The 14,019-nt window shown below is 36.2% G+C and overlaps 1 protein-coding gene across 1 annotated transcript in view; it reads left to right on the top strand.

Annotated features, from left to right (window-relative positions):
- Positions 1 to 8,085, top strand: part of ALDH1A1 (aldehyde dehydrogenase 1 family member A1) — a 53,528-nt gene extending 45,443 nt beyond the window's left edge. Inside the window, exons 11-13 of the mRNA XM_019966069.2 lie at positions 867 to 1,024; positions 2,297 to 2,371; positions 7,481 to 8,085. Of these exons, the coding sequence (XP_019821628.1) occupies positions 867 to 1,024; positions 2,297 to 2,371; positions 7,481 to 7,553 (306 nt within the window). The 3' untranslated portion in view covers positions 7,554 to 8,085. The remainder of the gene's footprint in view (positions 1 to 866; positions 1,025 to 2,296; positions 2,372 to 7,480) is intronic.
- Positions 8,086 to 14,019: the final 5,934 nt, after the last annotated feature.

The following is a 14,019-nucleotide window of genomic DNA, read 5'->3' as shown; positions in this document are numbered from 1 at the left end:
AGAAAGTGAAGAGGAACTAAAGACCCTCTTGATGAAAGTGAAAGAGGAGAGTGAAAAAGTTGGCCTAACGAAAACTAAGATCATGGCATCTGGTCCCATCACTTCATGGGAAATAGATGAGAAACAGTGGAAACAGTGGCTGACTTTATTTTTCTGGGCTCCAAAATCACTGCAGATGGTGATTGCAGCCATGAAATTAAAAGACGCTTACTCCTTGGCAGGAAAGTTATGACCAACCTAGACAGCATATTAAAAAGCAGAGACATTACTTTGCCAACAAAGGCCCATCTAATCAAGGCTATGGTTTTTCCAGTGGTCATGTATGGATGTGAGAGTTGGACTATAAAGAAAGCTGAGCACTGAAGAATTGATGCTTTTGATCTGTGGTGTTGGAGAAGACTCTTGAGAGTCCCTTAGACTGCAAGGAGATCCAACTAGTCCATCCTAAAGGAGATTAGTCCTGGGTGTTCTTTGGAAGAACTGATGTTGAAGCTGAAACTTCAAAACTTTGGCCATCTGATGCAAAGAGCTGACTCATTTGAAACGACCCTGATGCTGGGAAAGATTGAGGGCAGGAGGAGAAGCGGGCAACAGAGGATGAGATGGTTGGAGGGCATCACTGACTCAATGGACATGAGTTTGGGTAAACTCCAGGAGTTGGTGATGGACAGGGAGGCCTGGTGTGCTGCGGATCATGGGGTCGCAAAGAGTCAGACATGACTGAGAGACTGAACTGAATTAAACTGAATATAATGAATATAAATATTTTATTTACATATTATTTAGACATATTTATAAGCATTATATACAAATACTTAGTTGTAATCTATTACTTTGACTTATTTCATTCATTTCTTTTTGTATAGATATTTGGACCTGTGCAACAAATCATGAAGTTTAAGTCTTTAGATGATGTAATCAAGAGAGCAAACAATACTTTCTATGGGTTATCTGCAGGAATTTTTACCAATGATATTGATAAAGCCATCACAGTCTCCTCTGCTTTGCAGTCTGGAACCGTGTGGTAAGTCATACCTATGTAATGTCACCTTTTCCATGTTAACCACATTAGCAGGCTACTTTGAGCTTTCTCTGACTCACACTGAATCCCCTGCCTAGCCCCTAGTCTCTGGACTGCTTTGTTAGTTATTTTTGTTCCATCAAATTGTACTTTGTCGACTCAGTCCCAGTAACAGCCCAAGATTATTTTTCTTGCTGATAATGTCACACCCAAATCCATGAAAAGTATTTATCCTTGAGATGTTGAAAAGTTTGGGAGGCAGCCAAAAATCCTTGTCCTTTTCAATAGCTCTAGAATCTTTTTTTCTGAAGCAATGAGACAGTCAGTATTTCATTACTGTGTATTCTGCATAAGCCCCATACTGTAGTCCTCACATTTATTATCTCATTTTACCTTACTGCAACTGTTAATTGGTATTGTAAATTTATTGACAAAAAAACAGTAGTTTAGTGGGTTTATGTAATTGATCAAGATCACACAATAAATGACCACTGAGGTTCAGACTATTTCAGACTCTACAGCAGTGATTCTCAAGACTGGCTGTGCATTAGAATTGTCTGGGGAGCTTTAAAAATATCTACACTGATGTCGATGGAGGTGGGTATGCATCAAATCCACCAATTATATCAGTGATTGTGGCTGAATCTGGATGTAGTTTTTAATTTTTTAAAATTCTAATTATTCATGTTTTTATATTTGTTCATATAGACATTTTGAAACTTTTTAAAAATATGGCAAAGGATAAAACAAATTATATAATGAAATTCAACTCCTGCCACAGCCTCTGTTTAGGCAATTTTTTCAATTAATTAATGAAAAAAGTGAACTAAGTAATATGAGATATATTACAATTACAAAAGAAAATTGATTCTAGCCTAAGGAGACAACCCACAAGAGTACCACAAAGCTTATTGAATATAGGCAGTAAAGAACACTCATCCAACAAACTCTAAATCTCTCACAAATGGTATCCATCCACTTACGGTATGTTGGTATTCTATCTTTTATAATTCAAGCTATAACTTCTCAGGGACGTGGTGCACTGCCAACATGGCTATCCACACATAGCATGGGATCATTGCTTTTATTTGTAGTCAGTATATATACATATACTTACACTCCTGCATTCTAATTTATAGTGTTATTTTTTTTAAGTGACTATGTAACATTAAAATTAATAGAGTTGTTAAAGAACTCTCTGAATTTCAAAAGTTCCAAATTTAGGAGTTCTAAATAGGTTAAGTGTGACCTATAATGTACTTCTTTCCTTTTCAGGGTGAACTGCTATAGTGTGGTATCTGCCCAGTGCCCCTTTGGTGGATTCAAGATGTCTGGAAATGGTCGAGAACTGTAAGAATAACTTTCATTAAGATAAATATTTATCTTGATAAAAATGGTTATCACTCTGAAGGAATTATGATAATCCTTGAAAGTGAGTTAGTCACTCAATTGTGTCCCATTCTTTGTAACCCCATAGACTATAGCCTGCCAGGTTCCTCTGTCCATGGAATTCTTCAGGCAAGAATGCTAGAGTGGGTTGCTATTTCCTTCTGCAGGGGCTCTTCCCAAAACAGGGATTGAACCTCACGTCTCCTACATTGAGGGCAGATTCTTTACCATCTGAGCCACCAGGGAAGTTACTATTCAAATTAAAACCTGCTTCTGTGCTTTCCTGGAGATTTATATTGTCAAATAGTTTTTAAATGCTGGATTTACTCTCAAAAGTGCAAAAATGTGATGGCAGAGGGAAATATTATTTATTAAACTTTTTGTAAGGGATCATACTAAGCACTTTACATTGGTTCTTGAAATATCGCCTACTTTTTGTTTGCTGGATACATGAATGTAATTTGGGAAACATTTCCAGAAAGGAGGTGGGAACTACCAACTGGTGATTGTAAAAAGTGTGCAAATATAAGAATGCTTTAGCTATTTGAATATATCTCTTAAATGAACAAATTAGGTGTCTTTATCTCAAAATACTTTTCAGTGTAGGAGGAATGATTCTCATTGTTAATATTTTTAGAGATGTGACTAAAAATTTAAATAACCTGAATGAGTTGTTTTTGGTTCTAAAATTTAAACTGAAAGGAAGATTTATTCAAGGAAAACATATTTTACAATCATGACTACATTGAGGATATATATATTATATAAATGATTTCATGAGCCTTCAGTTTCTTTTCAAACTGGGACATACTTTTTAAAATATACACATACATATTTATGCATAGCAAGTAGTGGTTATGTTTGATCAATTTTGCTCAAGCAATTTTAATCATTTTATTTCTTAAAATTTTCTTGCATTTATCAATAAATTTAAAAAATCATAAAGAAAAGTCACATCATATTCAAACCTTATGAAATCAAACAGTGAAACTGCTCATTTTGTAAATGGCAAGTAAAAATTAGCCTCTGTCTGAGAGTATTAAATAGCTAGGTACTTGTCATTTAAATAAAACAATATCACAATGAAACAACTGTCTTTGGGGAGCCAGTGAAAGGGGGCCATGTTAAAATGATCCATCCTCTTTCTCAATATACTTTTATTAAGTAGTTAGTCTATATATGAGGTCCTTGGAGCCCTACAAACACAATACCATGTCCCATCTTCCATATAATTGTAGTGACATGAGGAACCTGTAACAAACAAACAAACAAACAAAATATATATATACAGTGAAAAATACAGTGTGTGTGTGTATATATATATATATATAGTGAAAAAAAAAACACATACTATGAAATAAATAGTAACAGACTGTAAATACATAGGTCATGGAGGTAGAGAAGCAATTAAAATGCAGAGTTCAATATTAGAGCATAGAAAATCTGTGCACCTCTAGACTATAACATTTTCAGCATCTCTCTAAGTCTCACTATTCCCATCTGTTAAAGTCAGCATTTGTGGTGGGGATAGGAGTCAGGGAAGAAAGTAAAAGGTCTATGAACTCTTTTCCATGCCTAAGATTCTGTGGTTCTAACCCTCCTGTGGAAATTCAGTTGATAAAGACAGTTGATAGAATAAGAGAAGATGTGACAGAAAAGATAGATAGGACTTGATCTAGGGCAGGAAACAAGTGTCAGATGTTAGGAAGTAGAGAAAAGGACATTTGTGAAGGAACATTCCAGGTGGCATATTGAGGGGTTAGTGAATTTGCCTGGCTGGTAGGGAATTATGGGGAAAGTGTGATTTCAGAGTTAAATAGGATACAGATTAAGAAGGACTGAATTCAAGAAAATCAGCTTACAATTATTAGTGGAGCAGTAAAAAGCCATGGATAGCTTTAGAATATTGTTGGAGATGTAGAGTAGCAAAAGATCAATTCAAAAGTGCACAACATAGCTGAGAAAGCATAATTGGAAACCAGCCTGCATTTGAATCCTGACTCTACCACTTGGTAGCCTTGCAACCCAGTTCAAGTTATCTAACTTCTGAGCCTCTGTTTCCTTCTACTTAAAAGGGAAATGTTAATATTCCTTTTAAGATGGTTTTGAGAGTTAGAGAACATATTTCCTATTCATTCCTTAGTACTGTAACTGTCACAAAGTGGGGACTCAACAAATAGTTCATCCTCCCCAAGTTCTTTTTCTGTATAATATCCATTACTGGGGAGTCCCTTGGGAGCACTAAGTACTTTGTACAAAGAACTATAATGAAACTTAGATTATTTTGAATATTAGTTGATTGCTGGCCCAGATATCCAATACAATTTCCTAGGAATGTTGAAAATAAAATAATCAGAAGGGATGAAATAATTAAAGCAGACTAGACATATAAATTTTGTTAGATTTTTAGGTACAATTTAGTCAAACTTTATGTTCAAGACATAAGGAAATCAAATAAGAGAAGGATGAAAAGGAGAATCGACCATAAATTATTCCCCAAAAATGTGGACTATGGGTATAGATAACTTCCTTATTGAAAATATAAAGGAAAACATTATACTGTAATTTTTATTTCAAAAATCCCAGCTGAGGATTCTAGTGTTAATGTCTATCTGAAACCAAAGTTGGCAAATTTAATAAACAAGTCATCCACTGCAAGATGTTTAAAGAGCATTGCTGAAGCAATAATCTCAAATGACTCCCAAGAGTTCAGGTACAGTTTATCCTCAAAGATGGAAAGGTAGAATTGATCATCTGGTTGATCATTGATCAACAGAGTCCTTAAAGAGCTAAAAATAATAGTATACAGACCCCACTGAGGTACTGATGCTGGGTGTCCAAAGCAGAGTTGGCACTCCCATCATGACGTTAGCCCTGGAATGAGTTAAATGGCAGAAATCCCTTTCTGTGTGTAATTGGACTCATTTTTACTTAGATTAACATTGGTCACTTGAGATTTTACTAGCATGCCATTTCAAACTTAATTGGCCCTCAACACCTCACAAGATGTTTCTTTCTTCCTGTCCCTTTCAGAAATGGGGAGAAATAAAGTATCATAAACTGGTGGGCTAACATGAATAGATTTTGCTTGACTATATTTGCCAAACCAGTTCAGCAAACATTTCCTCTGTGCCTACTTAATTAATTAGTGCCAAGCTAACTTCTGGACACAGGGTAAAAAACAGGCATAATATGTTACTGCATCTTATTACTCCAGAGTGCACCCTGGAATAGAGGCACAGGTATCATCTAAAAGTGTGTTGGAAATGCAGTCTCAGGCCTCTCTCCAGACCTGCTGAAATAAAATCAGCATTTGAATCAAATGCCAGGTGACTGGTACATTGACAATTTTAGAAGCACAGAACCAATAACTCATAGACTAGTGATATAAAGAGAAATGTAAACAGGTATTTTGTGTTATACCAAGACAAGAATGCCTATACATCAGAATACTAAGAAGCAAGGTTTATTTCAGCTTAAGTAAGACAATTATCACACTTTGTACTCTCCTGAGAGTTTCGAGTGTCCATGTAACCCAAAATACAATGGAAAGTCTATTGGCAAAAATCATGGGTTAATATATCTAACTTTGTGAGATAAAAATACTTACTAAAATATTATCCTTTAATGGGTTTCAGACAACTGGGGCTAAACCCTTTAATTACTTTGAAGAACATGCTCACTGAAGCTTTTAGAAGGTATTTTCAGAAGCTTAATGGTCCAAGAAAATAATCAGTGTAAGAGGATTAGGTTACCCAGGAGAAAAAGGTGTCTTCTACATACCTGTCTACATCACCAAAGGGGAGGGGTAGAAAAGGATCAAGATCTTTTTCCTCTGTAAGTCTACATGTGCATGAGTGTTATGATTTTAAGAGTACTCTTATGTTCATGTAATTTAATCCTTTTATCAAAACAATATAGAGAATATGTTAACCTAATTGTTTTTAGTTATCTCTTTAAGAAAGGGCAAATCACAGTTTCTAAAACTGGTAGGAGGTCTCAATAAAACTGATAGGAAGATATCAGAGTTTTGATTGATTGACTCAAGTTTAATTACTGATCATTTGGGTTAGATTTAAGAGTTATATAGCAAATGACAGGGGTTTCATGAATCAAAAAATCCACAAAAAGTCCCACATTTTAGCCCAATGAACCCTCTCCCCCTCTCAAATCAAAACAAAACAATCAACCCTACACTCAAATACAAACCTGTAACAATAAGGTCAAGCTTTTTGTTTTGCTTTATTCTGGGGTGTTTTTGCCTTTGCCAAGAATCAAAAGATACTACTATAACTAGAAAATATTCTATTCTGTTTTATAAGCTAAGCTAAGCAGGGTCTCTTGCCTGCAATGCAAGAGACCCAGGTTCGATCCCTGGGTGGGGAAGATCCTCTGGAGAAAGGAATGGCAATCCACTCCAGTATTCTTGCCTGGAGAATCCCATGGACAGAGGAGCCTGGAGGGCCACAGTCCATGGGTTCACAAAGAGTCAGACACGACTGAGCAACACTACTACTACTACTAGGCTAAGTTAGAATGAAGATAGAAGCCTGGTCATTTTTAGCCACTTCCTCATATCTAGACCAATTGGAAATGGTGAATACACTAAACTGAACTCGAATCTACAATTTTTCCCTACTACCCAAGTGATTACATTTTGAATATAACTACATTTCCTCTAGTAATATATCCATCTTATATATTAGAACCTAAACTAGAAATGATAAAATTCCTCTTGGACTTGTGTTTGTGTGTGGTGAGCATTTTTATAGTCAAGTAGAAAAAATTGTCAAAAATGAACAATTTCCTTAAAAGTCAGCTGAGTGTACATGATCATTTAAAGTGTGCAAAAAAAAAAAAGGTAAAAAGTTTTCCCAAAAGGGATTTGTATAAGACCAGATATCTTATGGTAGGCTAGCTACCTTTTGAAATGCTTCTGTACACAGACCACAGAAAATATTTTCCATTGTCCCTAGCCAGATAAGCAGGAACAAACTTATACAAAATCATTGACCATGATGTATTTGTACAGCTCTGCTAAATTCTGTGCATTTTTTCTCTACTCTCCAGGGGAGAATATGGTTTCCATGAATACACAGAAGTCAAGACGGTCACAATCAAAATTTCTCAGAAGAACTCATAAACTATGAGAGTACAGAGATGACTCCTCAATAGCTAAGCATCTCCTGCAGTGGCTAATATATCTTAGTGGTTTTAAATGCAAAATTGTTCTTTCCTTGATTCTTTAAACATAAGCTAATCATATTAGCATTAATACTACACATAGAAAACTTGACATGTATATTATTCTGAAAGAATCATCAGCCTTCTGCTATGACACCCAAGCCCTCCCTGAAATAAAAATAATGGACGTGGATGCAATCTCTCTAGCTCTGTAATAGTTATGTGCTTCTCTTTGTAGCTACTTGCCTAGGATAATCACTTTATAGAAGAGAACAAGTTGTCATTTAGGATCTTTCTCTTGATGACCCCTTGAAGTACTTACCATACCTGTTAACTTCAGACTATGTATGTTCTGTTCTTCATAGTGGTTCAGTCCTTGAAATTTGTTGAAATGTTTCCTAAAATGTCATGTCTGCTTGTCAAGTGAAGTAATGCCTGAAATACTTAGATGTAACCTAAACATACAGCTTAATAAAAACAACCTTGCATGATTCTTGTTCGTTGTGAATTTTTTAAGTAGAGTTTTTGGCTATAGTGATTTACTGTCCCTGTTACTCAAAAGCAGTGTTAAATTGAGCATAAAGATGTATTTAAAAATTAAGTTTAATCTACTCATTCTCAAATAAGTAAAGAAACAAATTTTATTTTCTGGAAGAATTTTTGAAATTAATAGCAAACATTTGAGTTAGGTGGCAAGCATTTACTGAGTTCCTATAGAGTTCTGGGCACTATGTTAGGTGTTGTAGAAAATAGGTTAATAGTGGATGGTCCATTATCCAAAATGCTTTAATATGTAGAGAACAAAGATACTGTCTGAAAAAAAAAAAAAAAGATGGGGCATGTAATGTAAGTGAGAATTAAAGACCATAAGATGATAGGAAGGTGCCAAAGGGTAGCTGTTACCAATACCGATGAACTTGGGAACACCATGAAGGAAATTTGACTGAATATGGACCTTAATGATGAGCAAATTTGCAATGAGGAAAGAAGTCCTACAAAATAGGAAAGTCCTACAAAGAGGAAAGAAGTCCTACAAAATAGTACCTCTGGACATATTCCATCAAAAAATTCTATATAATATTTTCCCCTCTTGGAGTTGCTGATTGCACATTGGCATAGTCTAAGTTCTGAGAGAAGTCATAAAACTTGTTTAGTTTTGTTTAATAGGTTTTTTCCCCAAATTTATTTAACCAAAGGCTTTGCTTTCCCTTCACTCATTTAATACCAATGAACATTAAGAACCCCGTGTTGGAAGGTACTGTTCTATGCAACAAGGTGTTCTGATCAGAGATCTAGGGGTCAAAGGGAAGCAACAGGGAAAATATCACCTGTAAAACTACCTGGACCATACTTATGTATTTTTGCCTTCAAAGAGCCTCTTTTTATGCTCCCACATGGGAAGTGACTTAAGCCCAAGTATAATGTTTTTTGTATATTCCTGGGTTGGGAAGATCTTCTGGAGCAGGGATAGGCTACCCACTCCAGTATTCTTGGGCTTCCCTTGTGGCTCAGCTGGTAAAGAATCCACCTGCAATACAGGAGATGTGCTATCCCTGGGTTGGGAAGATTCCCCAGAGAAGGTAAAAGCTACTCCCTCCAGTATTCTGGCCTAGAGAATTCCATGGACTATATAGTCCATAGTGTCACAAAGAGTTGGACATGTCTGAGTGACTTTCACTTTCCTTTCATACATATTATAAAACTCTTAGTTCAGCAGCTTAAAATTTAAGCCTAGTAATCTTAAGGATAACACTTTTTTTCCAGATTCAAATTTTATATACATGGTTAAGCTTGTAATTTTACATTAACAGATTCCTCAGTAACACTGTTACTAGGACATTGTAATAGCTGCCATGGTCAAGTGCAACAATGTGTGAATGAATGAAATTTACTAGCTTCTTAGATCTGAAATAATTTCATTTCTAATTGCAAGAGTTTCTCTAATTTGTATGGGCCAGTAAGATTTGCAGTCTGGACTGTTTTACATAATTTGGGACATAATGACCATTTTGAAAACAGGAGGAATTAAAGTCTATGGAGAATCGAAAGATGTGAGGACACTGAGAAGGGAAAAAAGCCAAATACAGAGGAAGGTTGTGTTTTCCAAAAACCAGACGGGATCTACATCATGAAAAGATGTTTAATGTCATACACAAATAAATTAATAGATAGACAAGTTAATATTGTAATGGTGTTCCACCAGAACATTTTTAAATATTGAACAAAGAGGGATGAACATAGAACAAGACAAAAGCCAGAAGCAAGTGTAAATATTTGAAAATTAAATCTTCCTTGTATAAATAAGACATTACAGGATTAAACAAAAAAAATCTGTTTAATATTGGCTCATTCTGACCTTGTAGACATTATTTGTGTTCCTTCTCCTCTGATTTCTAAAGCTTATAATTCTTAAAACATTGAAAAGTTAAAGGATATCTTATTAACCCATGACTAGGCAATGGCAACACACTCCAGTACTCTTGCCTGGAAAATCCCGTGGACGGAGGGGCCTGGTGGGCTGCAGTCCATGGGGTCGCTAGGAGTCGGACATGACTGAGTGACTTAACTTTCACTTTTCACTTTCATGCATTGGAGAAGGAAATGGCAACCCACTCCAGTGTTCTTGCCTGGAGAATCCCAGGGACGAGGGAGCCTGGTGGGCTGCCGTCTATGGGGTCGCACAGAGTTGGACACGACTGAAGAGACTTAGCAGCAGCAGCAGCAGCAACAGGGTGTACAGTAGGAATTTTGTCATAAAGAATTCAGTTCTGCAGTCACAAATGTGACCTCATGGTCTTCAATATCCACATGGCAGAAGTATTTTCACCTCTAGGAACACCAAAGTAACTCATAGGAGTGAGATGTAACTGTTTAGGAAAAGGCAGTATCAGGGGTCAACAATGGATTCTCAAATATCTAGTGTCTTTTCCTTTTTTTTCTTTAATTTTTTAGGATGCATGTTTCTGGGTTTATTTTTAAATAGTCAATGAGAAATAGAAAATATTTTTCTTAAATTCTTGTGGCCAACTAAAAATAGAGTTAACTCAAAGTAAGAAATTTTAGTTATTTCTTCACATAATTCAGGGAGGAGTAATGGACCCAAAGACACCTTTCCCTGGGCTCAGTGAATATTTCACTCGGATTTTAGAAGTGTGCATGAGTCATCAAGTAAACTTATCTTTTGGTGACTTTTATGGGGTATATCAAACAGCCAGATTATATTTTCACATGAAGCGTTAGGTTCCCAATTACAACTTCATTGTTGATTCACCTTGGGGTTTTTCAGTGCTCTCTGGAGGTATATTTGAGTCTTCCCTTTTTTATAGTGAGAAAATATAGAGGAAGGAGAATTGGAGAGGACAGCTAAATTACCTGGATACCAAAATTCAGTGACTACCAGAAAGGCATGGAAGCTCACTCTTGTACCCTGATGAGACTGTAGGAGTCTGGAAGATATTAAGACACAAATGAGGGAGAAATAGCTCAGTTATCCCTTTGACATTCTGTGAGAGAGGGTGGGTAGAGAGATGCATCTCTCTCTGAAGGCAAGGCCACAAAATTTCCAGGGGAGTTTGAGGTTTTTCTAGACTATATCTCTAAATCATTCTTTAGATTCTAGGTGGTAGTTTTATTCCAAGAAAAAATAGTCACATCCATTAACTTAATTTAGGATCCATAATTTAATGATCTATAACTTAATTTAGGATTATGCATTTACATCTATTAACATATATAAACACTTAGGATAATTTTTAAATCCCTAGAAATTCAACTTTATTGCCTAGTATAATATCTATGCCAAGGGTATTGCAATGTTTTTTGAACAATTACTTCAGTGTAATATGCTAACTAGTTTCATATTTAGCTTAGTTTTCTTTCATTTTGTTTAGTTTAGTTGTGTTTTAATAGACATCTCTGAGTTTTATAGAAATGTTTATGGGAGGCTGACCAGGCATGATTCTGAAGTGATTTCACCAGAGTTTCATGATTTTAGATTTTTTTATTTTTGTCAAGTCACTTAAAGATGCATCAGACCTTGAGAAATACAGCAAATATAAAAATGCAAATCTGATTAGGATGACAAATAATTTTTAACTTTGTCATTTTAAAATAATTTAAACTTTTGGAGGAACTGTTATAGCAACACAAAGAACTCTCATATATCTTTTATTCACTAACATTTAATATTTTTCCTCATTGACTTTTTCATTCTCTTTCTCTATATAGATTCTTCTCTTTTTTTGTCTTGAGACAAACTTTTAAGAATAACTCTTAAGCATCATGTCCCTTTACCCCAAAATACTTCAGTATCTTTTTCTAGAAATAATGAAATCTTAGCTACAGTGTAATTATCTAATTCAGGAAATTTAACATTGACAAAGTACTAGTATCTAATATACAATCCACATACAATTTTCTCTAATTGTCCCACTAATGTCCTTTATGATATCCCCACCTTGATCCATAACTTAATTTAGGACCATGCATTGCATTTACTTAACCATAGCTTCCTCTTGTCTTACTATTCCTTGATAATGGCTCTATACCTCATACACACATCTAATATTCTGTCAAGTTGTGTTGTTGGCCTGGAGAGAACCCTAGAGGACAAACAAAACTCATAGTTACTGAGTTAACAAGAGTCAGAGAAAAGCAGGTTCAATAGTTTTAAGGTATAAATATTTCATTTTAAGATTTGATTATTAATTACCATCCTCCATGGTAAACTGACAAGGATATTTATAAATTGGAAAATATACCTGCTCTCTTGGGCAATTTTAAAGAAAAGTTTTATGCTCTCTTGAGGATATTAGTGACTGTCCCTAGTTTGTACTACTGAAATATTGCCCTTTTTCAATCTATTTCCTAGCTTACTTACTTGAATATTTTCCCTTAATAACAGATTGCTTGTATTCTGATGACATCTGTGGAGGTACTTTAATTTGAACTAGTTACAAATCTCTAACCACATAGAAACATGCTAAATGACTTTCCTATCAAAGCACAATGAGGACATAAAGATGTTGATCTTTGGAGTCAGATCAGATCAGATCAGTCGCTCAGTCATGTCCGACTCTTTGCGACCCCATGAATCGCAGCATGCCAGGCCACCCTGTCCATCACCAACTCCCGGAGTTCACTCAGACTCACGTCCATCGAGTCAATGATGCCATCCAGCCATCTCATCCTCTGTCGTCCCCTTCTCCTCTTGCCCCCAATCCCTCCCAGCATCAGAGTCTTTTCCAATGAGTCAACACTTCGCATGAGGTGGCCAAAGTATTGGAGTTTCAGCTTTAGCATCATTTCTTCCAAAGAAATCCCAGGACTGATCTCCTTCAGAATGGACTGGTTGGATCTCCTCGCAGTCCAAGGGACTCTCAAGAGTCTTCTCCAACACCACAATTCAAAAGCATCAATTCTTCAGCGCCCAGCCTTCTTCACAGTCCAACTCTCACATCCATACATGACCACAGGAAAAACCATAGCCTTGACTAGATGAACCTTTGTTGGCAAAGTAATGTCTCTGCTTTTGAATATGCTATCTAGGTTGGTCATAACTTTCCTTCCAAGGAGTAAGCGTCTTTTAATTTCATGGCTGCAGTCACCATCTGCAGTGATTTTGGAGCCCAGAAAAATAAAGTCTGACACTGTTTCCACTGTTTCCCATCTATTTCCCATGAAGTGATGGGACCAGATGCCATGATCTTAGTTTTCTGAATGTTGAGCTTTAAGCCAACTTTTTCACTCTCCACTTTCACTTTCATCAAGAGGCTTTTTAGTTCCTCTTCACTTTCTGCCATAAGGGTGGTGTCATCTGCATATCTGAGGTTATTAATATTTCTCCGGGCAATCTTCATTCCAGCTTGTGTTTCTTCCAGTCCAGTGTTTCTCATGATGTACTCTGCATAGAAGTTAAATAAACAGGGTGACAGTATACAGCCTTGACGAACTCCTTTTCCTATTTGGAACCAGTCTGTTGTTCCATGTCCAGTTCTAACTGTTGCTTCCTGATCCGCATACAAATTTCTCAAGAGGCAGATCAGGTGGTCTGGTATTCCTATCTCTTTCAGAATTTTCCACAGTTTATTGTGATCCACACAGTCAAAGGCTTTGGCATAGTCAATAAAACAGAAATAGATGTTTTTCTGGAACTCTCTTGCTTTTTCCATGATCCAGCAGATGTTGGCAATTTGATCTCTAGTTCCTCTGCCTTTTCTAAAACCAGCTTGAACATCAGGAAGTTCACGGTTCACATAGTGCTGAAGCCTGACTTGGAGAATTTTGAGCATTACTTTACTAGCGTGTGAGATGAGTACAATTGTGCGGTAGTTTGAGCCTTCTTTGGCATTGCCTTTCTTTGGGATTGGAATGAAAACTGACCTTTTCCAGTCCTGTGGCCACTGCTGAGTTTTCCAAATTTGCTG

Source organism: Bos indicus, chromosome 8 (genome assembly GCF_029378745.1).
Source record: "Bos indicus isolate NIAB-ARS_2022 breed Sahiwal x Tharparkar chromosome 8, NIAB-ARS_B.indTharparkar_mat_pri_1.0, whole genome shotgun sequence".
In the NCBI taxonomy this organism is placed as follows: Eukaryota; Metazoa; Chordata; class Mammalia; order Artiodactyla; family Bovidae; genus Bos; species Bos indicus.
Note: the sequence above shows the minus strand (reverse complement) of the source record. Positions and strands in the feature narration are given on the sequence as shown.